This window comes from Phoxinus phoxinus (assembly GCF_949152265.1).
Source record: "Phoxinus phoxinus genome assembly, chromosome: 18".
In the NCBI taxonomy this organism is placed as follows: domain Eukaryota; kingdom Metazoa; phylum Chordata; class Actinopteri; order Cypriniformes; family Leuciscidae; genus Phoxinus; species Phoxinus phoxinus.
This window is the reverse complement of record NC_136893.1, coordinates 7548755-7574928: the sequence shown is the minus strand read 5'-3', so window position 1 is coordinate 7574928 and position 26174 is coordinate 7548755. Positions and strand designations below refer to the sequence as shown.

The window sequence follows — 26174 nt, the reverse complement described above, 5'->3', positions numbered from 1 at the left end:
AGACCACATGACCTTCTCCCATTCCTCCTCTGGTTCATCCAGATGGTCATTGGCAAACTTCAGATGGGCCTGGACATGCGCTGGCTTGAGCAGGGGGACCTTGCGTGTGCACTACTAATGGTTTTCTATATAAGACTGTGGTCCCAGCTCTCTTCAGGTCATTGACCAGGTCCTGCCATGTAGTTCTGGGCTGTTCCCTCACCTTCCTCATGATCATTGATGCCCCACGAGGTGAGATCTTGCATGGTGCCCCAGACCGAGGGAGATTGACCGTCATCTTGAACTTCTTCCATTTTCTAATAATTGCGCCAACAGTTGTTGCCTTCTCACCAAGCTGCTTGCCTATTGTCCTGTAGCTCATCCCAGCCTTGTGCAGATCTACAATTTTATCCCTGATGTCCTTACACAGCTCTCTGGTCTTGGCCATTGTGGAGCGTTTGGAGTCTGTTTGTGTGTGGACAGGTGTCTTTTATACAGGTAACGAGTTCAAACAGGTGCAGTTAATGCAGGTAATGAGTGGAGAACAGGAGGGCTTCTTAAAGAAAAAATAACAGGTCTGTGAGAGCCGGAATTCTTACTGGTTGGTAGGTGATCAAATACTTATGTCATGCAATAAAATGCAAATTGACCTCGGCAGTGTATCAAATACTTGTTCTCCCCACTGTATATATATATATATATATATATATATATATATATATATATATATATATATATATATATATATATATATATATATATAATTATGATAGGGGGTGAGCAATTCTATTTAAAAATATATATTTTTAAAAATTTTATTTAAAAAATAAACACATGCGAAGAAACACCCATAAGGTCCCCTAAAAAGTATTTGGACACTTAAGTCATACTTCAAATGTATGAATTTAATTGTGTTATCACTAAATGCATTTATAGAAATGTCAAACCAAGTTTTTATTTTATTTTTACGTCAATCCATTCTGCAGCTGTAAAAAAATTAACTAAATACTCAAAGTGATTTTAGTGGAAGTATATGAAACTAGTTTCAAACGTGTAGTTTGTAGGTAGGTGTAAGTGTCCAATTTTGGGACTTACTAAAGTCTAAACGAAAAACTTCTACACTAGACTAAAACTTAGGACACATAATTTGACTGTTCATAAGACCTCCTGTCCCGGTAGGAGGGTCTGAGGGGGGCATCGCCCCGCCCCCCGTTACCATGACAATCAGTTGATCAGCGGCAATCTGATCCATATGGGAGGAGCGGCTGTCCAGGTGCTGCAGCCCAACAGAACCAAGCCGAGTCTCAGACGATCATCAGGAGGAGATAGTGGCCGGAGGAAAGTAGCGAGCGAGCGAGCGAGCGAGCGTGCGTGTGAGGCAGGGCGCGTTCACAGTCGCGTTATTGTTCTGATTTAACCGCAATCTCCTCACGAAGAGTCTCCACTGGTATCTCATGGGTTTGGAAATACTGTGCTTTTGATATAGCGGATATAATGTTTAAGAAGAGCAAGAGCAAAGTTCTGGTGGATGAAGCGTCAGAGGAGGACGACGTGGCGTGGCATCACGAGCACGCGAGGAAGGTGAGCTGGGATGTTGCCCGTGGGCTTCAGTTCAAACTTGAGAGATCAGATCGTGTCTCATAGTTTGTGTCTGTGTAATATTTCTGCATGTGTAGTAAGTTAACTGTAGGCTACCGTTTATAAAGCGTGAGAGTAAGAGTGAGTCGTAAAGTGAGAGAGTAAGAGTGAGTCGTAAAGTCACATTATGATGACAACAGGAGCGAAACCATTAGTTTTGAAAATATTTATCATTTAATCCACTTGTTTTGAAATCGCTCTTGTATGACAATAAAGTTTTTGAGGACTTTTTTTTCAGTGTATAGATAATACAAGTATGGGGAAATTGTATATGCATGCAAGTATAGGGGAAAAGACAGTAGGCTATTTGAGAAGTGTGTTACAGTGTGTTTACTTGCTTTTTTGCGTCATGACTCGGTTATTTAAATGTCATATTTAATAGGATTGCAAGGCACAGATTAGGCCATAATTTGGTTTAGAAATAAAAATGGAATCAGTTGGCCTTTATTAATCGGAATTTTAGAAACATCATATTTGAAATTATACATCATAACTGAATGTTTCTTTGGATATGCTTGTCATCGGCCATTACTGTCAACTAGGAAAATGAGTATTCAAATGTGTACTGTCAATATGAGTACGGAATGAGGTAATAGGAGCATACAATATAGCAAAATGTGCATAGGAGTATGATATTATAGGAGAAATTCTCAAGTATGAGTGACTGTAGGCCTATGCCAGTATAGAGTTCATGATCAGTAATGTTGGTTATGGAAGCCCATTTCTCCAACAGAAGAACAAAAATCATGCTTTTGTAAATCATTTGACATAGTCTAAATTATGACATACTGTCATATTCATGAGATAAAAAAACTAAATTATGACTTAAAAAGCCATGATTATGACATTTTAAAAGTTGAAAATGGCCAAATAAATGTTGAGATTGACATAAAAAAGTCACAATTTGGACTCTCATAATTGTTGTTCTTTTATCTCATAATTATAACTTTGTCATAATAAAATTTTAAAACTTAACTTAAAAGTTAAGTTAAAAAGTCAGAATTATGACTTACTAACTCATAATTATAATTTAAGTAATATCTATGAGATTTAAAAATCTAAATTATGAGATAAAGACTGAGACTACTATCATAATAGTGATTTACCAAACCATATTTTTTTTCTTATGTGGTGGAAATGGGACTCCATGGTCATAAGTGAACACATAACATATCATGCATGATGTTGTGTATTCCTGTTCTGATTTTCATGGATACGGACATAAATTGATCTTAATTTAATGTGGTTCTGCTGTGGCTGAGTTTCAATACAGATTCATGGCATTCAGGGCCGTCCTCCCTTTCAGATGTACTGTTCTGTCAGCTGTTAGTCTGCAGGAGTCCGATAAGGTCCCTACAGCGTAACAGCAGGAGACGGTTGCAGATAAGCTTTCTTTCTCTCCCCCTCAAACTCTGCTTTTTTTTAAATGTAATTTCAGAAGCTTGCAGTGAAAAGTTAAAGCTTCTCACTGCATTCTGTGGCCAGTGTGATGGCCTTGACTAGGCCTTCTTCCCAACAGAATCTGTTCACAAACATGTTTTGGATCTGAGGGTACATTTAAACGACAAGATGTACTAAAAACAAAAAAGTTTTTCCTTTGTGTTTTTCGCATACAGATGACAACGAGGTCAGGTCAAAATGATCCCTGTTCACACTGATCTGTGAAAACAACTAAAAACACTGTATTATTCATGCCAGGCCAGTAGTTGGCGATGTCACTTTGTAAAGAAAAAACTACGTGACTGAATACATATGCGCATGACATCACCATTTTCACAAATTTGCGTTTTTGTAGTTTACACGTCGGAGACGATAGCGTGTAACAATCCACCTTTTTACTTCAGGCTGTGTTATCTTAAATGCACAAGGGGTTCTTTTGAAACATTGACCAAATTAACAATAACCAACTATAACATTTGACAAACAGTATCTTCTATCTACTAGCATGAAAGGAAAACACTCACCAAACAAATACACTATTACAGCTCACAGAATAAAGCTTTATATTTTCACACATTCAAATGACCCACACAACCCCCCAATAGTTCAATGTCCTTTCTCTTTCAGTCCCGAAATTCACCTAAAAGTCCAAACTAAATGACGGATATTCTGTCCTTTATCCTGATGGCTGCGAGAGAGTGAATAATCCAAGGCCGATGCCGGTCAATAGTCCCATAACATAGCAAACAAAAATAGTAATCCACAAAAGAAAAGAAACCAGTACGCGATCGTTGGTTTGCAGTTATACCACGCACATAATAAAACAAACAAACAAAACAAATCGGTCTCACCAAACTCCGGTGAATTAGTCCAGCCAGCCACCTGGGAAGGTTATTTAGTCACGTCCTCAATTTGGTGACGCACCCGTATTCCACTCATTACAAACGGCGTTTAGGTCCCATAGTCTGTTTTCCCAGTTGGAATGCCTTCTTTCTCTCTCCCACCCAAGAGAAAACAGTTTACCAATGCTAGTAGCATGCGGCAACAGCCCTGAGTACGGGCGCCACTACCTCTGGTTTCACACACCTCGTTTCCTACAGACCGCCCCCTATAGATATAAGTTTGCGTGTGCGGTGATAAACGTATCGGCCGACCAGTGGCCTAATACCAAACACCCTTCATATACCATTACACACAGTGGAATTAAACATGAAAAAAAATGATACATATAAATAAGTACATATACATATCACTCAGACATTATATGAAACCTACAGACCTATATGCCTCAATGAAGTACTTAAACTCCTTGCCGAATTTTAAGAAACATACCTAAACTAATGTGGCAGTGTCACAGTCCCCCCCCCCCCCCAGCCAGAGGTACCGGAGGCTGAACTCCCAAAGTAGGGCTTCACGTTAACCACATTAACGGTATCAATCTTTCCATTTTGATCTTTCCACTGTATTTGGTAGTTGACAGGGCCTAATTTTCTCACCACCATCACTGGCCCCGACCATTTAGGCGCAAGCTTGGATGAGAAATTCTCGGATGCTTTTGAGAGTGGGTGAGTGCGGACCCAGACCAAGTCTCCCGGCAGGAGTTGTGCACCTCTCCTTCGGGCATTATAATACTTGGCTTGTCTGGCCTGACATCCCCCAACCCTCCTCTTAACCACCTCAAACATTAACTTTTGTCTCTCCAGAATCGTGTACGGAGGTTGATGGGGAGAGGGTGATGCCCCAATCAATCTCTCGAGTGGCCCTTTCAGAGATCTTCCAAGTGCCAACTCTGCAGGGGTTTGACCTGTGGTCTCGTGATATGCGGCATTAATGGCAAAGCGGAACTCCCTGACCCACTGATCCCAATTTTTGTGTTGGTTCCCTACATAGGAGGCGATCATCGTTTTGATAGTCCGGTTGGAACGTTCAGTGAGGTTGGCTTGGGGGTGATAACTGGTGGTAAACTTCTGTATCACTCCCCAGGACTTGCAGAGGTTAGCCATCTCATGTCCAGTGAACTGAGGCCCCCTATCTGAAACTAACTCATGCGGAACCCCGAACCGAGTGAAGATCTCTTCTCTTAGGATGGTCACAATGCGGTGGGCTTTGCTGTCTTTTAAGGGGAACATCTCCACCCACTTCGTAAAGTAATCCACGATCACAAGAAGAAAGGTATTACCCTTTTTGCTGCGGGGAAATGGCCCCATAAGATCCATTCCCAGCTTTTCCCAGGCATCTTCGACGGGGGTCGGCTGCATGAACCCTGCAGGCTGACGATTTTCAGGCTTGTAAGCCTGGCAGATGTTGCAGACCTTGACATGATTCCAGACATCCTTTCGGACAGAGGGCCACCAGGCCACCTCAAGGACCTTCAGAAGGGTTTTTAATCTGCCCAAATGCCCACTCAGAGGATGGTCATGAAAGTAAGCAAGGAAAACAGGCACAAGACTCTTGGGTACCACCAGTTGGAACTTGTCCCCCCCCTCTCTCATTGGTGAGCGACGGTACAGGAGACCTTGCAACATTGTAAACTCTATCCTTTCCAACCTACTGTTCGTAGTAGACTCTTTGGCCAAATCAATGACCTCTGTATCCTGTTCCTGAGCATCCCTTATTTCCGACAGCGAAGTGGGCAGATCTGTTGGACCGGGGGAAATATTCACAGCCACACAGGCTGCTGCTGAAGTTGGAGGAGTCACTGCTCTAGACAGAGCATCTGGAACGATGTTATGCAGGCCCCTTCTGTACTGGACTTTGAACTGGAACTGTTGCAGCCGCAGGATCCAGCGTGTTAGCCGAGATGAAGTCTTTGGACAATTGAAGGCCCAAGTCAAGGCAGCATGGTCTGTATACACAATGAACTCCGTACCTTCAAGGAAGTGCCTCCATTTTTCAATTGCCCATACCACCGCAAGACATTCTTTCTCGGATGTAGAGTAATTGCACTCCGCTCCACGCAACCCCCTGGAAGCATAGGCTATCACTTTCTCCCCCTCCCCAGTACACTGGACCAGCACTGCTCCCAGACCCACATCGCTTGCATCCGTATGAACCTCAAACGACAGTGTGTAATCAGGCTGTATCAAGATAGGAGCATTCACCAGTGCCTCTTTCAGCTGGTCAAAGCTCCGCTGACAGTCCTCTGACCAGATCCACTCTACATCTTTCCTCTTCAGGCGGTTAAGTGGGGCTGCCATGTCTGCAAAGTGATTTATGAATTTGTGGTACCACCCCACTAGGCCTAGGAAACGCTGCAAAGATTTAATGTTGGTGGGAATCGGATAGGAAGTCACCGCCAAGGTCTTTTCTGGATCTACCTGAACACCTTTCTCTGATACCACATGGCCCAAGAATTTCAACTCCCGTCGGAAAAATAAACATTTTTTTAGGTTGAGGGTCAATTTGGCCTCATGGAGCTTTTCCATGACGGCGTTCACATCTTTGAGATGTTGTTCGGGGGTGGCCGAAAACACGATTACATCATCTATGTAAACACAGCATATTTTCCCCCTCAGCTCTCCCAGGACCTTCTCCATCAACCTTTGAAACGTGGCTCCAGCATTTTTTAGTCCGAACGGCATACACTTGAATTGATAGAGCCCCACTGGAGTTATGACGGCCGTCTTGGCTTTACTCTCTTCAGACACTGCAACCTGCCAATAGCCTGATTTCAAATCCAAAGTGCTGAAAAAAGCTGCCCCATGCATGGACTCAAGAAGGTCATGTATAAGAGGCATGGGGTAGGCATCTGGATGGGTCTTGGCATTAAGGCGTCGAAAATCAACACAAAACCTTATTGACCCATCAGGCTTGGTGACTAAAACCACTGGAGCGCCCCAGGCAGACTGGGAGGGCTCAATAATGCCATCCTTGAGCATCTGGTCTATATGGTCTACAATAATCTGATGCTTAAAAGGGGATACACGATAGGCTTTGCAGCGGACAGGAACCTCATCCACTGCAAAGATCTTGTGTTCTTCCACTGAGGTCTTCCCCAGTTTCCCTGAACACACCTCAGGCCAAGCCTGCAGCAGTTGTTGAATCTCCGGAGGCTGATCAGGAAAAGGCAAAGCTACCACTCCTGGTGAAGAACATGAAATCAAAGCGCTCCCTGAAGGAATAGCTACATAAAGACTGGCCTTAGGCTGATTATCAGTGACTTGACACCCCATATTCTCATTAAGCGGTGCCAGGAATGGATGAAACGTATAACCCCTGGGACCCTTCACCCCATACGTTTGGTCCCCCATATGGATGATGGTAGAGGTCTTACAGAGGAAATCCAAACCAAGAATAATGGGAAATGCCAGATTGTCATCAGCCAGAATGTACGTCTCCAGAGCCCACATCATTTCGTGCCAGCAATAGAGAAGATGTGCTTTTCCCATGGCACCGTACGTCTTCCCATTAGCAAGGGCAAAGCTTTGGTCCCCACTTGCCTTCAGCTGTTCACCCTGTCGAGCCACCTCCATCCACATACTTTCACGCATGAGAGAAAAAGTGCATCCCGTGTCCAATACAGCAGAGTAATTCTTTCCCCTCACTGTTACTGGAACATGTAGAAGAGCCAACGGAGTTTTTTTTTCATACTGAACTACAGTCACCATATCGGCAGGTTTTTTGTAGCTACCCTTCTCATGGGTTTTCTTTGAGGTCTTTTCCTTAGCCTTCTGTTGGTCCACTTTGCCCCAATACTCCTTTGACGAGGTGCAGTCTTTTTCTACCAACGTTCCCACTTGAACAAGCTGGTCAACCGTAGTGATGGTTCCTCTAAGACAGCCAGCAATTCTGGGATTACAGTTGTTTAATATCTTCCTTACCAACTCTGCCTCAGTGATTTCAGGCTTCCACCGGATACAAAGAGCACGATAATCATAAGCGAAATCCCTCAAACACTGTTCGGGCGGCTGCACCATGTCTCGCAGTTTTTCTTCTACCTCCGAGAGGTAATCAGGAGGCAGGAAAGCAGCCTGGAAGGCCTCCTTGAATTCTGGCCAGTTGTGAACTTTGTTCTTCGCCACAGACCACCAACTATGTGCTGGTCCCTTAAGAACACCAGAAAGTGCACCTAATAGTTCTGCAACTGTTAATGGCCGAACAGCAAGATATGTTTCACATTGCTCCACAAAGTTTAGAATGTCAGACACTTCCCTGGACCCACTAAAAGAAGGGAACTCCATATGAACGGCAGGCTTAGAAAAAACAACAGGCACAGAGGCTGCGACCTGGCTATCAAGGTCAATCAAAGGGGTAGGTAGGCTGGTGCTGGAGGAGAAAGGCTGTCGTTGCTGCTGAACACTAGACCCAGCGAATGATGTCTTGAACTGGGCCCCAGCAGTGATAGGGGCTGGTTGACCTTGCTGAAGTTGTCCAGTAAGAGAAACAGAAGGCTGGGCATCATTAGCAAAATCAGTCCGCATATTAGGAGAGGTAATAGAAGTAAAAGGAGATGGAAAGGTGTTTCCTGTAGGCCCCCCAGCATGGGTACCTACACTAAGAGGAAAATAGCTTTGAGAGACGTCACCAGTGGATGTTTGAGCCATAGGCAAACCATGAGGAGCTTGAACTGCTGTGAAGCGATTATATGAAGGATGGCTAGTAGTTCCAGAGGCTTTCCCAGGCTTGGAGACAGGCAAAAGGCTGACACTCTTCAGCCGTTGAATTTCTGTCTTCCATTTTTCATCACGCCGACGTAAACAATCCACTAACGTTTCTTCAAACTGCTTAAGTGTCGATATCATGCTTTGTTCAAGAGCCACAAGACTCCGGTCAACATAGCTTCTAATGCTCTCTTCTCTGTTGAAAGCACTAGCAGCAGAATCTCTAAAATCTGTTTCAAGGTTATCTAATCTCTCCGTGACTGAACTTAAGTCAGTGGTAATGGACATGAGAGCAGGCAGTGCGAGGTACGATGTGTTACCCTCATCTCCAGTGCTTTGTTCACTCTCCTCTGTCGGTGATATATAAAGAGAACTAATCAGTGAGGTAATTTCCCCCACAGGATTTCTCCTAGTGACCCAAACATCTCCTTTAGGTTTATTGAGCTGCTGACCAAGCTCATCGACAGAGGTAGGAGTAGAGGCCCTGGTACTGAGCTCATTTCTAACTACATCCTCCTCTAGGGAATCATCAAGATTTACAAGTTGTGTCACCCTCATTTCATCCATGACTATTCAGTTTTATAATCAGTAATTTTCCCAAAGATTTTTTTTTTTTTTACAGTGCAAAACAAATCAAGATGTATACCTGATAACTGGTTATTTACAGCAATGATCTTAATTCAGAATACAAATACCGCCCATGTTACATGCAAACTTATTACCAAAATGATCAATCACAAATTATATTCCTCCCCGTACGGGCCACCATCTGTAACAATCCACCTTTTTACTTCAGGCTGTGTTATCTTAAATGCACAAGGGGTTCTTTTGAAACATTGACCAAATTAACAATAACCAACTATAACATTTGACAAACAGTATCTTCTATCTACTAGCATGAAAGGAAAACACTCACCAAACAAATACACTATTACAGCTCACAGAATAAAGCTTTATATTTTCACACATTCAAATGACCCACACAACCCCCCAATAGTTCAATGTCCTTTCTCTTTCAGTCCCGAAATTCACCTAAAAGTCCAAACTAAATGACGGATATTCTGTCCTTTATCCTGATGGCTGCGAGAGAGTGAATAATCCAAGGCCGATGCCGGTCAATAGTCCCATAACATAGCAAACAAAAATAGTAATCCACAAAAGAAAAGAAACCAGTACGCGATCGTTGGTTTGCAGTTATACCACGCACATAATAAAACAAACAAACAAAACAAATCGGTCTCACCAAACTCCGGTGAATTAGTCCAGCCAGCCACCTGGGAAGGTTATTTAGTCACGTCCTCAATTTGGTGACGCACCCGTATTCCACTCATTACAAACGGCGTTTAGGTCCCATAGTCTGTTTTCCCAGTTGGAATGCCTTCTTTCTCTCTCCCACCCAAGAGAAAACAGTTTACCAATGCTAGTAGCATGCGGCAACAGCCCTGAGTACGGGCGCCACTACCTCTGGTTTCACACACCTCGTTTCCTACAGACCGCCCCCTATAGATATAAGTTTGCGTGTGCGGTGATAAACGTATCGGCCGACCAGTGGCCTAATACCAAACACCCTTCATATACCATTACACACAGTGGAATTAAACATGAAAAAAAATGATACATATAAATAAGTACATATACATATCACTCAGACATTATATGAAACCTACAGACCTATATGCCTCAATGAAGTACTTAAACTCCTTGCCGAATTTTAAGAAACATACCTAAACTAATGTGGCAGTGTCACAAGCGGTACTTAAATGCTTGCACTTTGAAACGCGTTTTCAAAAGTTGTGCTTTCAGGCCATTAAAACGCTGTTGTTATGTAAATGAATGGCCAAACCGCATAGTCTTCTGTTTTTAGTTTCCTTTTTCTTGTAAACGGCCCCTCACCTTAGAGATGGGAAAGAGAGCAGTCAAAAAGCTCTGATACCCACGTCTGATAGAGAGAGAGATTGACACACTAACCTTGCTGCTAGACCAAACTGTCTGATGGTTTTTGACCAGGTTGGTCCACTTCTCCTACTTTGTGAAAGTTGTCATTTGATAGAAGACCAGTGCTTTTGAGAATCCAGATTTTTTTTTAAATAGGCCTACTATATGCAGCAATCAAATATATTACGCTAACTGCTGCTTATTAAATTAATTTATGTGACAATTGAGGGGATGAGGGGAATGATGATCAGGTGTACAAAAAAGTACCATGGTATTTTGAACCATGGCATTACTATGGTATTCTCAGAAGTGCCATGCATGGATTACCAAGTGAATACTGTGGTTTATTTCAAAGTACCATAGTATTTAATATAAAGTTCAAATGTATTTCAAAATACCATAGTAATCATCTTACTCCATCACTGTACCATGTGGTACTGCCGCAGTACTTTTTTGCAAAAACATTAGTAATGGTAATTTATGGTTTTAATTAATGTATTGAAAAAATAAAGGAGATTTCAGCAATGTAAAAATTATTAAATGACCAAAAACACAATATTACCATAAATATTTATATATATATATAAAACAACAACAACATTGTACCATGTCCAAAAACATTGAAATACCATGGTACTTTGGTATATTTCGTGGTACTGAATGTTTACATTGGAATTTACAAAAAAGCCCCTCACAACACATCTATGGTGCTACCATGATTTTTGGATGTGTACCATGGTTTCCATGGTTTGGATGGTTACCATGGTATATGAAATTCTGGACCATAATTCATATTAGTAGTAACATGGTATTACCATCTGTACTTTTTCTAAGGAACTTCAAAGAAAACCATGGTTATCATGGTACATGTCCACAAAATTCAGTATTGCTTAGGTAAATGTGCAAAACCACTGTACTGTGCTTAAAAACATAAAAATGCCATGATATACCATAGCCTACTGGCTACCAGTTTACACACTTTTTTTTTAGACCTTGGAATTTCCTCGGACTACCATAGTATTTCCATTTGATACTGTACCATGGTATTGCCACAGTACTTTTTTTTGTGAAAGCATGCAAGGTACAGAGAATAGGCCTATACCATGAAATCGCACTATTGCTATGGTAAATAACCATTATTTCCACAGTACCATTTCCAAAAACATGGCAGTACTTTTGTTATTCACGCTTCTTGCTCATTCAGTGGTGGTAACTAGGCTTGTGGTCGTGGAAGACGGGAAGTAATGTTCTTATGTTGTTCAGTCTACAAAGGGATATTTCAGTGAGATCCGCTTCCTTCGGCGGCTAGTGAGTTTGTTCACCCAGAACTTGGTATGTAAAGCAGGAAGCCCAACGGATGAGGACAAACGAAACCCTAAACTTCCATACAGCTCCAGTTCAGTTCAGGTCCTCTAGTAGAGTTTTGATTTTCCTCCTATAAACAGGTTTTCATCGAGATGAATGTCCTCTCTGTTCCAGCAGTTTAATATCAAGCTATTTCATGAGCGTTGATTTTATTTGAAGCCATGTCCGGTTGCCAGTTGGTAAACATCATTATTTTGAGGTGCCGTCTTGTTGATACTGTGGTTCGTGTTCCTTCATAAATCAGCTGAAGACGGAATCAATCTACTCTGACCCCGTGTTCTTCAATCATAAGCTTTTTTTTCAGCAAAGTCAGGCCTGGGCTGTCCCTAATATGCCACGATCATAAGAAATGACAAAGTCCAGAGGGTAAAGAACTTAAAATATCCGAAACATTCCTCACTCCTTCATTTATAAATGAGCACTCGGGAGAGTATTCGTACTGTAATCAGGCCAAGTGCTTTGCTTAGTTGGGGTGGAGGGATGTGGCATTCATACAATGAGTCAGAGGGAGTCAAATGGAGGAGGCAGGGGATTGTGGGTAGGGGGAGGAATGATGGACATTGAACAGGTTGATCTTTCTCTCTCTTCGTATGAATAATATTCCGAATCCGCCTTCAAGTCATATCAGAATTATAATGTTTGCTCTTTGAGCTCTGACTTTTTGTGTTGGCGGAAGAGTCAGGGTATGTATTAATAGGCTATGTATTTATTTACAATTTATACATTTATACACTACCCAGCCTAAAAAGAAGAATCGTTGTTTGGATTTAAATAGGCAAATGCTTAAGAGTCTATGATCGGATCATTATTGCAGTGATTATTATTTTTCTAGCATGTTATGTTTTTGGGAACAATTCTTCTAACCCTACTAATTGATGGAGTGTGTAGCTTTTCATTTCTTAACCCTTAAATGCATGAATGTTTCGCCAATCATTATTACATTTTCGGGTCTTTAGTGACCCGGAACGGATCTATATCTAACACGAATGGATCTCTACCTGTCACGATAATATAATATATAGGCCTAGAGTAACAATGACTGAAGAATAAAATTAAGCATATTTTGTTACCTTTTGGAACTTGGAATAGTTCAGTTTGAGCAGATATTTTATACCATCATCACTGTCCTCGTCAGAGCTCATTTCCCATTACATTCGCATCCGGCTCATATTCGCAATCTCAAACATATTCTCAAAACTATAATTTTCAACTTAAAAATCCATATTTTGATCCTATACAATTTCTACAAAGCTGAGTTTTCAGTGTCACATGATCCTTCAGAAATCATTATAATAAGCTGATATGCTGCTCAAGAAACTTTTTTTATTAATGTTGAAAACAGTTGTGCTGTTTAATGTTTTTGTTGAAACATATTTTTTCCCCCTGGCATTCTTGGATGAAATAGTAGCGACTTTTATATTACTACAAAATAATTGTCACTTTAGATTATTTTAATGCACCCTTGTTTTTAAAATAAAAGTAATTGTTTCTTTCAAAAAGTCTTACTGACCCAACTCCCAAGGCAAAGACGGCATAATTCTCCAGTATTTATAGACCTCTGAATAATAGACCTCTATAAACCACCGATTTATAAGAGTGGCAGCCTTGGGTGACAAACATTTCCCATATTTCACTATGGCAGATGAAGCATCAAAATGACTTGTGTGCTCTTCTTGATGAAGTATAGCAATAAAACTTAGACCGATTTATAAGGGTGACAGTCTTGGGTGACAAACCTACATTTCCCATAATTCCTTATGGCAGATAAAGCATCAATTACACACCCAATGTGCATCCTTTGCTCTTCAGTTTGTTGCACTAGTGCTAAAAGTTTCCTGTCTTTGTGGGGAAGTGCAAAAGAGAGGTGAGTAGGAACTTTCCTAGTGCAGGTGGAGCAGGAAGGAAGGGGAAGAGGTCAGACCCTTAACAGGAAGTTGAATGCCAGAGCAGTTCTGATAGATCACCCAAAATAGTTATGGATTACATTTAATAATGATAGATCTGATTATCGCCTCAGAATTGAGGGATATTCTAGTCTAGGAGTCTTCTACTTCTTACCGTTATGACTGTGTTTGAGCTCATTTTCAAGAACTCCCCAAATAAGACCTTGCTAGCATGCTAAAAATATTCCTTGCATTTTTGTGTGTTTGTTACATTACATTAGCATGTGTTTAAGTGTGTGCGCATGTTCTCATTGTTTTGCGCTCCTTTGCTTTTCAGGATAAAGACTCAGAGGGAACAGAGGAAGTTCTGAGTCCCTCAACAAAGGTAAACACACTAATGCACACACACATAACGCCTAGTTGCTTTCAACAGAAATGCTAAAATTTGTTGACAGTTGTTAGTTCTCTGTGAATGGATGCAATTAAAGGCAAGATTTATAGTTTGATGGTACAGTGTAGAGTAGAAAGTGTGTGCGTGCGTGCGTGGCGTGTGTGTGTGTGTGCGTGTTGTGCATAATCTGTTAAATGTACAGACTCAGAGAGGATGTGACACATTCTTTCAGAACAATCTGGACAATAGCAAAACAGTCTTGACTCTTGAGACTAGCAAACATTCAGTGTCCTGCTTTCCTTCAGTGGACTGCTGTTAAATGTCATATTTTATATTATCAAATAAACTATTCTGTGACCAGAATTAAAAATACTTTTTTTTGCTTTCTGTGTAATCATGAGTTAACATTTTTTGATGTTGTGGCATGAGCAATTGGTAAATGCAGTAAATAAAAATTAAATATATTAGTTTGTCCATTGACGGGTATTCAAAACTAACGGTGTATTATGATGAATAATTTTTCCCCCAAGTAACATAAATCACAAATATTTAATTTCTGTAAGTAAAATTACACAACCCATAATCTTGAACAGAAAAGTCCAACAATCTGCTGCAAACAAATCAAAGGTCAAAAGAGGTCAGCAGTGATAAATAAATATGGGATTTATGTATGTGTATTTATGCAATAGCAGAATATAAAACTATTCCGAGAGTTGAAATATATACTGTACATGTCGAAAGTTAGAAAAATTTAAGTTTAATTTAATCAAAAATACAGTAAAAGTAATATTGTGAAATATTATTTCTATATTTTAAAATGTAATTTATTCCTGTGACGGCAAAGCTGAATTTTCGGCATCATTACTATATCTTCAGTGTCACATGATCCTTCAGAAAGCATTGTAATATGTAGATTTGCTGCTCAAGAGACTTTTATTATTATTAATGTTGAAAACAGATTTTGCTATACTTCACATTGTTGTTGATCCCATTGATCCTATTTTCAAACATTTGTGGTAAGGTAAAAAATAAATACTCATCAAGGACAAATTAAATTTATCAAAAGTGACAGTGAAGACATTTATAATGTTACAAAGGATTTCTATTTAATAAATGTAATAAATAAATGCTGTTCATTGAACTTTCTATTCATCAGAGAATCCTGAAAAAGTATCACCTTTCCACAAAAATATTAAGCAGCAGAACTATTTTCAACATATTGATAATAATAATAATAATAATAAGAAGAAGAAATGTTACCCGAGCAGCAAATCAGGATCTGAAGGATCATGTGACATTGAAGACTTGCGTAATGATGCTGAAAATTCAGCTTTGCCATCACTGGAATAAATTACATTTTAAAATATATTCAAATAGAAAACGGTTCTTTTAATTTGTAATAATATTAAGCAATGTTACTGTTTTTACTGTATTTGATCAAATAAATGCAGCAGCGGTGAGCATAAAAGACGTTAGAAATGTGTAATGTTTCCAAACTTTTGACAGGAACTGTATATTTCATGATTACTACTTAATAGGATTGTAGTTAAATTTTTTTGCTGCAAAACTCTTTGAGTTCAACTATGGCCCTGGTTGTAGAGAGGTTTTGCCATAGACGATTTGTAGGAACTTTAATTATTAGGGGCCATGCCCGTAGGGCAAGGCACCTATTGTATCCGTTAGTTTTCTTATTATTATTATTCTTCCTCCTCTGTAAGTCTATGGCAGCCCTATGAACCGTACATAGGAAAATGATGAAATTTGGCACAGTTATAGATATGACCATGAATAGTAATTGGACCAAATTTGGAGTCTGTTGGACACACTCTATAGCGCCACCACCAGTTCAAAAATTCAACATTGAAATGGCTGTAACTTTTGAACCATTTGATCCACAAAAATGAGACATAGTACACCTGATTGCTCTCATCATACTGATCTGAACCAATATAATACATTAAGACCACGCCCATTACAGTAGCAGCCATTTTGAAAAGTACAGTAATCAGTCTGATCGCTACTACTCATTCAAAATTGATCCAAATTGGTCCACATTTTGCTCAAATGATCTTTGGACTGAGCTGCATAAAAGTACTGTGCCCGATTTTTTTTATACGTCATTGTTCAAAAGTTATGACGTCACAAAGTTAATGAGGTCGACCCAAAATTGGTTCAGAGGCTGTATCTCGGCCAAACTTTAATGCATTGAAATGAAAATTGGTATGCTTCATCGGAAGCTTGATCTGAGGGTCCATGCCAAAGTTGGAAACAGTGCCACCTACTGGTCATGAGATACGGAAAATGGCTATTTTGGCCAATAACTCGTCAACGGATTGTCAAAAAATTATAAACTTGATGTCTATCGATTCCTTGGGTCATGCCGAATCTGTCGATATCAAATTTGCCATGGTGGGCGGTACCATGTGTCCGCCATTTTGAATTTTGTTATAATTTGCAATATCTTTTAAACTGTTTGAAATTGTTTCACCAAATTTGGTATGGATCATCATTACCATGACCTGAAGGTATCTGATAAGTTTTATTACAGCACCACCTAGTGTTCCAGAGATATAATGTTTTTTTGCAAAAACGCTTATAACTTTTGCAAACATTGCTTGAAATTTGATTTCTTTATGCCATTATATTCCTTGGCTAATGCCGATTCCAACGATGTCTCATTTGTCATTTTCCAACAATATGACTGTTCGCCATATTGGAACCAATGTAAAACAGTTATTTTGCTACTTCTCTTTCAAAGTTGGTTCAAAATTGTCCAAAATTTGCTCACATGATCTTTGGACAAAGCCGCACAGAAGTACTGTCCCCGATTTTTCATATTCATCTCTGTTCAAAAGTTATGGTGTCACAAAGTTAACAAGGATGACCCTAAATTGGTTCAGAGGCTGTAACTTGTAAACATTTGAAGTGAAAGTTATAAAATTGGTGTCTATCGACTCCTTGCATCATGACGAATCCGTGGATATATAATTTGTACCATGTACCACATCATAAGTAATTAGCTACATTAGCATTAAGCTAGCTTAGCATGCTAACCTTGTTAACTTGCTTTTGTGTGCTCATTCTTACACTGAAACATCTCTGCAGCTTCCTAAACCAGCATCCTCTGAGTGGCGCAAGCTGCTAAACCATGTGCTATGAATCCCGAACCATTCTGGTCGTGGGTTCGAATCCTGCTTGGGATGACTATGTTAAATTGTGTATTATGTTGTGTCTTTTCCTGTATTGTTCTAATCTTTTGCTCTTATGGCTCCGCACTGCTCTTGGTGCTTAAATGCTTGCTGCACTGCTGTGCTTACAGTACTTACTGTGCTCTATGTACATTAACATGTTCATAACATTTAAGATGTTTTGCTCTTATGGCTCCGCACTGCTCTTGGTGCATAAATGATTGCTGCACTGCTGTGCTTACAGTACTTGCTGTGCTCTATGTACATTAACATGTTCATAACATTTAAGATGTTTTGCTCTTATGGCTCCGCACTGCTCTAGGTGATTAAATTGTTACTGTGCTGCTGTGCTTGCAGTACTTGCTGTGCTGCTGTACATGATGTGCTGGCTGTGCTATGTGTGCGCCATGCTTGGTCTGCTTGCTCTGGCATGGCCCCGTGTTGCTGCCTGCAGCTATATTTTATTTTTATTTTTGGAATTTACTATTTAGGTGATTGGTTTAAAGAATCGCTTTACGAAACTTGAGTGCCCAGGAGCGAAACTGGCAGCATTCAATGTGCACTTTGCATTAGTTGAAATAAATGCTCTGTTTGGACTTGGATGTTTTGGCTTCTGAAAGTTCCAGTATGTTTTCATAGCACAATGAACTCTTTTAATCTCAAAGGATCATGAGAAATCAATTTTCCTTGATATGACCCCTTTAAAGAGGCTAACCGAAAGGGAATTTCTGCTGTGTCCTCCAGCGACGGCAGGAGCTCAACCTCAAGTTAAAGCGACAGTTGTTTATTTCCACTGCGTGCTTTAACAAACTAAGCCGAGATAGGGAGGACAAGACCGATGAAGCGATAGACGGAAGCCAAAAGAGAGTGTTGTGTTTTATTTGAGGTCAAAGACGAGCCCGATCCTAACGTCTGTTTATCCGATGGAATGAGTAATGTGCTCCTAATGCTCATAAATGCTAAATAAATGTGCTGGAACTCCTAATAAGAGCCGGCCCCCGACATAACAAGCGTTTATGTGTTTGCGCATAATCAGATGGCATGTTTTAGCACAGTGACCGAACACAAAGGTCTTTGGTTTGATACAAGACAGGGAGTGGCGAATGGAATGAACCATGTGCTTTTACCTTTTTTAGTGTTTGGTAATTTTGTGGTGAGTTTAATTCCTTAAGACATGCAGCAACAAATATTGAATATCTGTATAACACACACAAATGAATACGACTTGTAGATCTTTACATATTAAGAAAATATGCTTTTGGGTGAATCTCACAGAGAACTTCCTGTCATATTTCACCCTAAAATAAATATTTCACCCTAAAATAAAAATGTAAAAAAATTTAAAATGAGAAATTATTTTTGCATTACAAAATTTTCATGGCAGTAAAGTCATTCCCACTACTGTAATAATGTAATGAAAATCATCCTATCTGGACTACAATCCGGATTGTAAACAATAATAAAGTTTACTTGTTAAAACATTCTTCGTTGGATGTTAGAATGGTTTTTGCTATTTATAATTTACCATGTAAGCAAGCACATTTTAAACTTTTTATATGTTTAGCAGATATTTCCCCAAAAATTTGATTACTCTAATGAAAACAATCCAGTCCAACAATAACACAATGAAGCACTTAGAAAATTGAATGAGCATTTTTTTTGGTGGATTACAGTAATGTGCAGGTTTATTATAGTTACCAAAACTGAAGCTAAACAAACAAACAAAAAATATTACCTAAAATAAATGTTAACTGAAATCAAATAAAATGTAGAAAACTTCAACTTATTTTATGTCCGCTATTTGCCAAAGCAACATTTCTCATTTTAACTTCGTTTAACTCGTTTAAAAAACTAAATCTGAAATAAAATTAATTTAAAAAAAATATGGAAAATTAAAAATGACAGCTGATTCAAAATATTAATAAAGACTATAATAGTAACACAATAATAATAATAATGTAACACTGGTAATAATATTGTTTTATTACGGTATGTAAAAAAAAAATGTTTTGTTTCACACACACACACATATATATATATGTAATTTTTTTGTGATTTTGCTGTGAAATATGACCCAACAGTATGATAATAAAATAGTTATTTTCTTTCTTTTGGTCAAAGGGAAGGACATTCTGTACAAGTCAGAAAAACGAGAAAGTTGTGAAAGAGAGCTAGAAATTGTGTCAAAGGTTCTTTCCTATATAATAAGCTGCAAATCCAGGCCGGTATTTCAAATCCTGAGGGTCATTCTGGACGCAGGCAGGAGGGAATCTGAAGGAATGTATCAGATCACCAAATGACCCAAAACACACACGCACACACACACGCACGCACGCGTCTGCTCAGATATCCGTCCCTGCAGCCCACTGTAATCAACATAGGCCTTTCCTGTTTTCCCTGCGTGATGCCTTCTGTCCGTCAGATCCAGCTTTCTGCTCCTGGATTCAAGATGAAGTGCGTCTTTGTGATTAGTTGTCTTTGTGCCAGGCCTAAACCTGCAATCATCCCTGACCATCTGTATTTCCGTCTCACTGAGAAACCAAAGCTGAGGCTTTCTGACACATCACACACAAGCAGTCATTTTACTGTGCGCCGGCTGAACCCTGTTGTATAATTAAACAAGCCCTTTCTCTATGGTTTGTGACTATGTTTTTGACTTCTTGTAGGATTCAAAGTTAAAGAAGGTTAAATCAAAGCGAGAAAAAGGAGACAAAAAGTTGTTTCCCTCTCAGGACGATGAACACATCTTGCTGACAGGAGTCACGGTCTCTCACAGAAGAGGGTAAGACTGGCTTTGATTACTAATGTTAAATGAAGTTGGTGAATGTTTTGGGTAACACTAGTTTAGGGTCCAATTTTCTCTATTAACTATTGCTTATTAGCATGCATATTACTAGGATATTGGCTGTTTATTAGTACTTATAAAGCACATATTAATGCCGTATTCTGCATGATCATATTCTACATCTCTTAATCTTGCCAATACCCGAAACTTAACTACCTTACTAACTATTAATAAGAAGTAATTAGGAGTTTGGGCAAAAGTCATAGTTAATAGTTAGTTAATAGTGAGAATTAAACCCTAGTCTAAAGTGTGACCGTGTTTTAAGCATCAAAGTTCAATATGTATTTTTAGATGATTATACCCAGTAAGTAGGGCTAGGTAGCATGACCGAAATCGTATAGCATAAATGTATAAATGTTATATTACAGTAACATGATCTATTTTTATTTTATAGTATTTTTATTTTGAAGGTTAAGATGGATGGATAGATGTTTATTATATGTTTACTTTGCAGACAGAAAAAAAAAAATGCTTAAAATAGAACACAGAGCTTTCCAGATTATTTGCTTCTTACAGACTGCTTCTCGGCTTTTATGCGCTTGGTGGGAAAATTCAAAGCCACATTATCTAAATCTTTTGGTCTGCCTTTAATTCTTGCTGTTGGTTGAGCCAGAAATTGACACGTTGGACAGCTGAAGCAAACAAAGCCATGTTGTAAAAGTCCCACAGAGCCGCAGTGTTTACAGTCTTTGGGGAAATGAACCAGTGGCTTACTTATTGACTCTGCATATTAAAGTTGGATTAAATGTATTTTAACAGTAAAGTTGTACACACAGCACCTTTGAGGGCCTATAAATGAAGATATTCATACTATATGAATATAAATAAATACATCTTTAGATAGCAATGGAAAATTTGACGTGTATGGTTTCGTGCATAAACATATAGTGTAACTTTAAATAAGCCACTTAACCATCAAGTGTCTGAAATGGAAACCGCACCCGGTCGCCCGGCCTCTGTCCTTCCTGTGTATGTATATATATATATATGTGTGTGTTTGTGTGTTTATGTTCTGTATATACATCATTACTGTATTTTTGATCCAATAAATGCAGCTTTGGTGGACATAAGAGGCTTTAGAAAACATTACAAATGTATCATTATTATTAATAATAATGATTACTTTATATTACATTTTTAATATCTGCTCTGAGATCTATTGAAATTTGCATACCAGTAATTTGTTTGCTCAGCTATTGAGTGTTTTTCTTTTTTTCAGTTATGTAAGCAGTAGCAACGATGATAAGAAGTTGTATAAGAAGAACTTTTTCAGTTTACAATAAATCATGCTCCTTCGTTCTCTTTCTCAGGTCTGCTAAGAAAACCTGGGAGGACGACAAGAGCAAACCGCACACAGAAAAAGACAAAGCACACTGTCTATGGGACAGCATCACCATGACGATGAAGCAAATCACACCTACGAGGAAGATTGATAAGATGGAGGGCTGGGAACCACCTCAGCTGAACGACGGAAAGGAGGAGGAAAAACATGAGCCGGAGAAGAAGAAGAGTGACTCGTCCCCGCTGTCTTCCCCTTTGTCATTGTCTTTGCCGCATTCTCTAGGTTTGCCGTCCTGGGTTGGCTTGGGTTTGGAGGAGGACTCGTCCCGCTACGCTAGTCTGACTGAGTCACAGAATGGCGGCCCTGCCCAGTGGGCGGCCCGGGCAAGAGATAAATTAGCTGCCGTTCGTCGCAGAAGTCCAGCCAGCCTATCAGAGAGCACTTGGGAGGGGCTTAAATGATTTAATATTAATGTTTGTTAGAATGGCCACGCCCCCTTGTATACAACTCAAATTGGACAGTCCACAGATGGGAATAGTAGGACCCTCAGACCAAGAGTGCCTACTCAAAATGCCCGTCAATCAAAAATATTTCCACTTTTATAATTTGATATAAAATGCTTTTTGAATGAAGCTCCTTCAGAGAAATCACTGGATGTATTTTTCAGTCGGTGTCTGACGTCACTGACGATTTCTAGATTACTTTTAAAGGCCATAAATGACATTTAAACACTTAAAGGGATAGTTCACCCTAAAGTGAAAATGTTGTCATTTACTCACCCTCATGTTGTTCCAAACCTGTATTAGTTTCTTTCTAACATTGAACACAAAAGAAGATATTTTGAAGAATGTTGGTAACCAGACAGTTGCCGGTACCCATTAACTTCCATAGTATTTAGGTTCCACTCATACAGGTTTGAAACAACATGAGGGTGAGTAAATGATGACAGAATTTTTATTTTTGGGCGAACTATCCCTTTAAAGGTACAGTTCAGGCAAAATTTTAAATATTGTAGTCATTTATTTACCCTTGTGTCATTCCAAATCTGAATGACTTCCTTTCCTCACTGAAACACACAAAAGAAGTAGCTTAGCAAAATGCACCAAGTAGGCTACTATTGTCCATACAATGAAACTGTAGCTGCTAAAATGACAAGAAAGTATGATAAATATAGTACAAGTGACTTTTTGCACTATACTCTAAGTGTTCTTTATTTATATGATGCATTTATGGGAGGAGCAGCAGACCTAAGAATAAGTTGTTGTTTACTGCAATGAACATATCCCAGATCATTTACATTGTATGAAAAAGAGCATTCAGGACTTTCTGCTGAACTCCCTCTTTTTACAGAAGAAAGTCAAACAGGTTTGTAACGTCATAAAGGTCAAGAAATGAAGTTCGAATGCCCATTTTTAGGTAAACGGTGCCTTTAAATCCACGTCCATCGTGGCGATTGGTATGAGTGAGGCTGCAGTTCCCACCGTCACAGACGCATCGCGTCTCAATCTCCATAATAACTGCTGACTAGAGATCGATGCGTTGTAATGTTTATATTGGCGCCGATTCGGTTGTCGTTAATTTACTCTGGTATGTAGTTAAAGATTGAATGTGAAATTAAGTAGAAACGCCTTCCACAGAGTAGATTTAGAATCGCTATTGCCTGCTGATTCACAATCATAATGTACTGTAAGCTACCTGCTCTATGCCAAACTACTTGCTATATTGATCATGCCAACAATGCGTTCAGTGCCACTTTTCTGTTTCAAGCAAGATAACTTACTGTGGCTTTATTATACAACATACAGGGTTAGTTCATCCAAAAATGAAAATGATCCCATCACTCACCCTCAATCCACCAAGGTGTAGTTATATGACTTACTTCCTATAGGATGGCTTGAGGGTGAGTACATTATGGGATAATATTTTTGGGTGAACTAACACTTTAAATTGAATGTGTATGTGTTCAGTCCTGCCCCTGGAGATTTTGACTAATCAAACTAACATAAACCAGCTAATCATTAGTCTTCAGATTAATTTGAGAAAAACAAACTCTGAAGTAGGTTGGATATCCAGGAATGGGATTAGCATCCAGATCCCGGTAATAATGCTTACTGTAATGATTACTGTTACAAACCTTATTTTCAAGCCTTCCAAAGACCTCCAGAGCTGTGCCGTTTTATCGTGGAGTATAGGCTACGTTTTCTTTGCTGTGCCTCGATTTAAAAGTCCCAACTCCCTCAACACGGTAAAAATGACAATCATTTAAAAGTCTAAAATGAAATGTAGCCTATTTTATATATCAACCTTTTTAACAATGCCATTAAACAGCCTATAATATATTTGGTTTGCTAGAAGAATGTGTCTTATTGCTGTTTTTAGGAGATTTATTTCTAATCAGATTTTGAGAGTAAGTGGGTTTGCTGCTCTCAGTTGTTCATGTTAGCTTTATATAATTAGTCCACAAATGTGATTATATGTAGTTAGTTTCAGATTTTTCTCTTTCTATTTGGGGCCTTTGCAAGAGTCTTATTTTGATTTTATCTTGATACTACTGAATGATTTTCTTTTTCTGTATGATGATTTAAATGGCAATATCAATATGTTGTAGTTCCAAGGGTTCACATAAGCTTGTGAATCTAATTAAAGAGTTAGACTTTATTCTTGGGTCTTGTTTTCTTTAGTTTTTTTTCTCCAATGTTCACTACTGTTCAAAAGTTAGATTTTTCAATGTTTTTGAAAGAAGTCTGTTATGCTCACCAAAGCTGCCTTTATTTGCTTATAGCGTGAAGACTGTAATTTAAAATAACTTTTATATTATTTTCTACTTTATTATATTTTTAAATGTAATTTATTCCCATGATTACTCCAGTCTCCAGTGTCACATGATCCTTCAGAAATCGTTCTAATATACTGATTCAATGCCCAATGTTTATTATCAATGTTGAAACCAGTTGCTTAATATTTTTGTGGAAACATGCATTTTTTCAGGATTCTTTGATAAATATTAAGTTCAAAAACAGCAATTATCTGAAATAGAAATCTATTCTATCATAATAACGGTATTATTGTCACTTTTTGGAAATTGAAAGCCCTATTCTTTTTTTTTTATAATGACAAATTTGTCGTATTTCTTTTTTTTTTTTTTTGCCTGTTTGAACTATCCTCCTAATCTCATAACCAGTTGCACCTTTTGTAGTTTCAAAAAACATTTGTTAAATTTGAGGTTCATTCTCGTGTGTTACACGTTTGAGCTTCAGCGAGAACCAATGTGGTTCACTCATGTTATGCAGCACATTTGAGCTTCGCAAGAACCAATGAGGTTCATTCTCGTGTTACGCAGCACTTTTTAGCTTCAGCAAGAACCAATGAGGTTCATTCTCGTGGTACGTAGCACATTTGAGCTTCAGCGAGAACCAATGAGGTTCATTCTCGTGTTACGCAGCACTTTTTAGCTTCAGCAAGAACCAATGAGGTTCATTCTCGTGTGTTACACGTTTGAGCTTCAGGAAGAACCAATGTGGTTCACTCTCGTGGTACGTAGCACATTTGAGCTTCAGCGAGAACCAATGAGGTTAATTATCGTGTTACGCAGCATGTTTGAGCTTCGCAAGAACCAATAAGGTTCATTCTCGTGTTACGCAGCACTTTTTAGCTTCAGCAAGAACCAATGAGGTTCGCTCTCGTGTTTTGCAGCATGTTTGAGCTTCAGCAAGAACCAATGAGGTTCATTCTCGTGTGTTACACGTTTGAGCTTCAGCAAGAACCAATGAGGTTCACTCTTGTGTTGCGCAACATGTTTGAGCTTCAGGAAGAACCAATGAGGTTCATTCTTGTTACGCAGCACATTTGAGCTTCAGCTAGAACCAATGAGGTTCATTCTCGTGTTACGAGTGTAAAGCGACTGCGTCTCTTCAGAAAATTTGGACTAAACCGCTCAATTCATACGGATTAGTTTTACGAACTCTTTATGAACTTTTTGAAGCGCCAAAGTGGTAGTTGCGTAGCTGTCAATGGAGGAACCGAAATCTCTCAGATTAAAATTTTCCGTGCTAATTTGTGAACTAAAATAGCTGATTTAATTATTTTAACATTTTCGAAAGGAGCTGAGGAGACTATCATTTCAGATGGAAACAAACAAAACATTTTTTTCAAAAGTTTTAATTATTTTAGATATTTCTGGCAAATGCTTGATAGTACCAAACACATGCTACAGTTCAGCCATTTCAATAACATTTATATTACAGTAATAGTAAAGGAATATTACAAAGTTCAGAGAAAGGATATAAAATACATTTGTTCATAAATAGCAAAGCTTACATTAGATTTTCCGTCTGCCCACGACAGACTTAACAAAAGTGTATCGTAAAAAGTTGTTTTGTGCAGCAAATGCAAATGTAGACTTTAGTGTTGACGCATCAAATACATACGCACAGCACGACAAGACAACACAAGAACTTACGTAAACATAAACCTACGACTATTTCTGACGTGCATTCCATCGGTACAGAAATGAAAATACATCCACGAAAAGACAAGATAACCTCCGCTTAAGATCTCCCGCGCTTTTCCCTTCAGTTAGTCTTTCCCAAAAGCAGGGTTTTTTTAGCTTTTAACACAAAATCCTTCCC

The 26174-nt window shown here is 39.0% G+C and overlaps 1 protein-coding gene across 3 annotated transcripts; it reads left to right on the top strand.

Moving 5' to 3' along the window:
* The first annotated feature begins 1257 nt into the window (after positions 1–1257).
* On the top strand, positions 1258–24204 carry LOC306985439 (testis development-related protein). 3 transcript variants are annotated; one of them, XR_013794800.1, is made up of 5 exons: positions 1258–1560; positions 14178–14225; positions 20086–20201; positions 21575–22719; positions 23407–24204. XR_013794800.1 is itself a non-coding variant. In XM_079587688.1 (4 exons), the coding sequence occupies exons 1-4, from the start codon at positions 1474–1476 to the stop codon at positions 22005–22007; spliced, it is 684 nt and encodes a 227-aa protein (XP_079443814.1). In that variant the 5' UTR covers positions 1258–1473; the 3' UTR covers positions 22008–24203. The 3 variants fall into 3 exon arrangements, 1 of the variants encoding a protein (XP_079443814.1); XR_013794801.1 differs by having other exon boundaries at positions 21575–23345; positions 23482–24203; XM_079587688.1 differs by having other exon boundaries at positions 21575–24203.
* The last annotated feature ends 1970 nt before the right edge of the window (positions 24205–26174 follow it).

Coding starts and splice junctions, on each gene's coding strand:
- LOC306985439 (XM_079587688.1), top strand. CDS start 1,474: ATGTTTAAGAAGAGCAAGAGCAAAGTTCTGGTGGATGAAGCGTCAGAG. Junction 1,561..14,177: donor ATCACGAGCACGCGAGGAAG/GTGAGCTGGGAT, acceptor TTTGCTTTTCAG/GATAAAGACTCAGAGGGAAC. Junction 20,202..21,574: donor ACGGTCTCTCACAGAAGAGG/GTAAGACTGGCT, acceptor TCTCTTTCTCAG/GTCTGCTAAGAAAACCTGGG.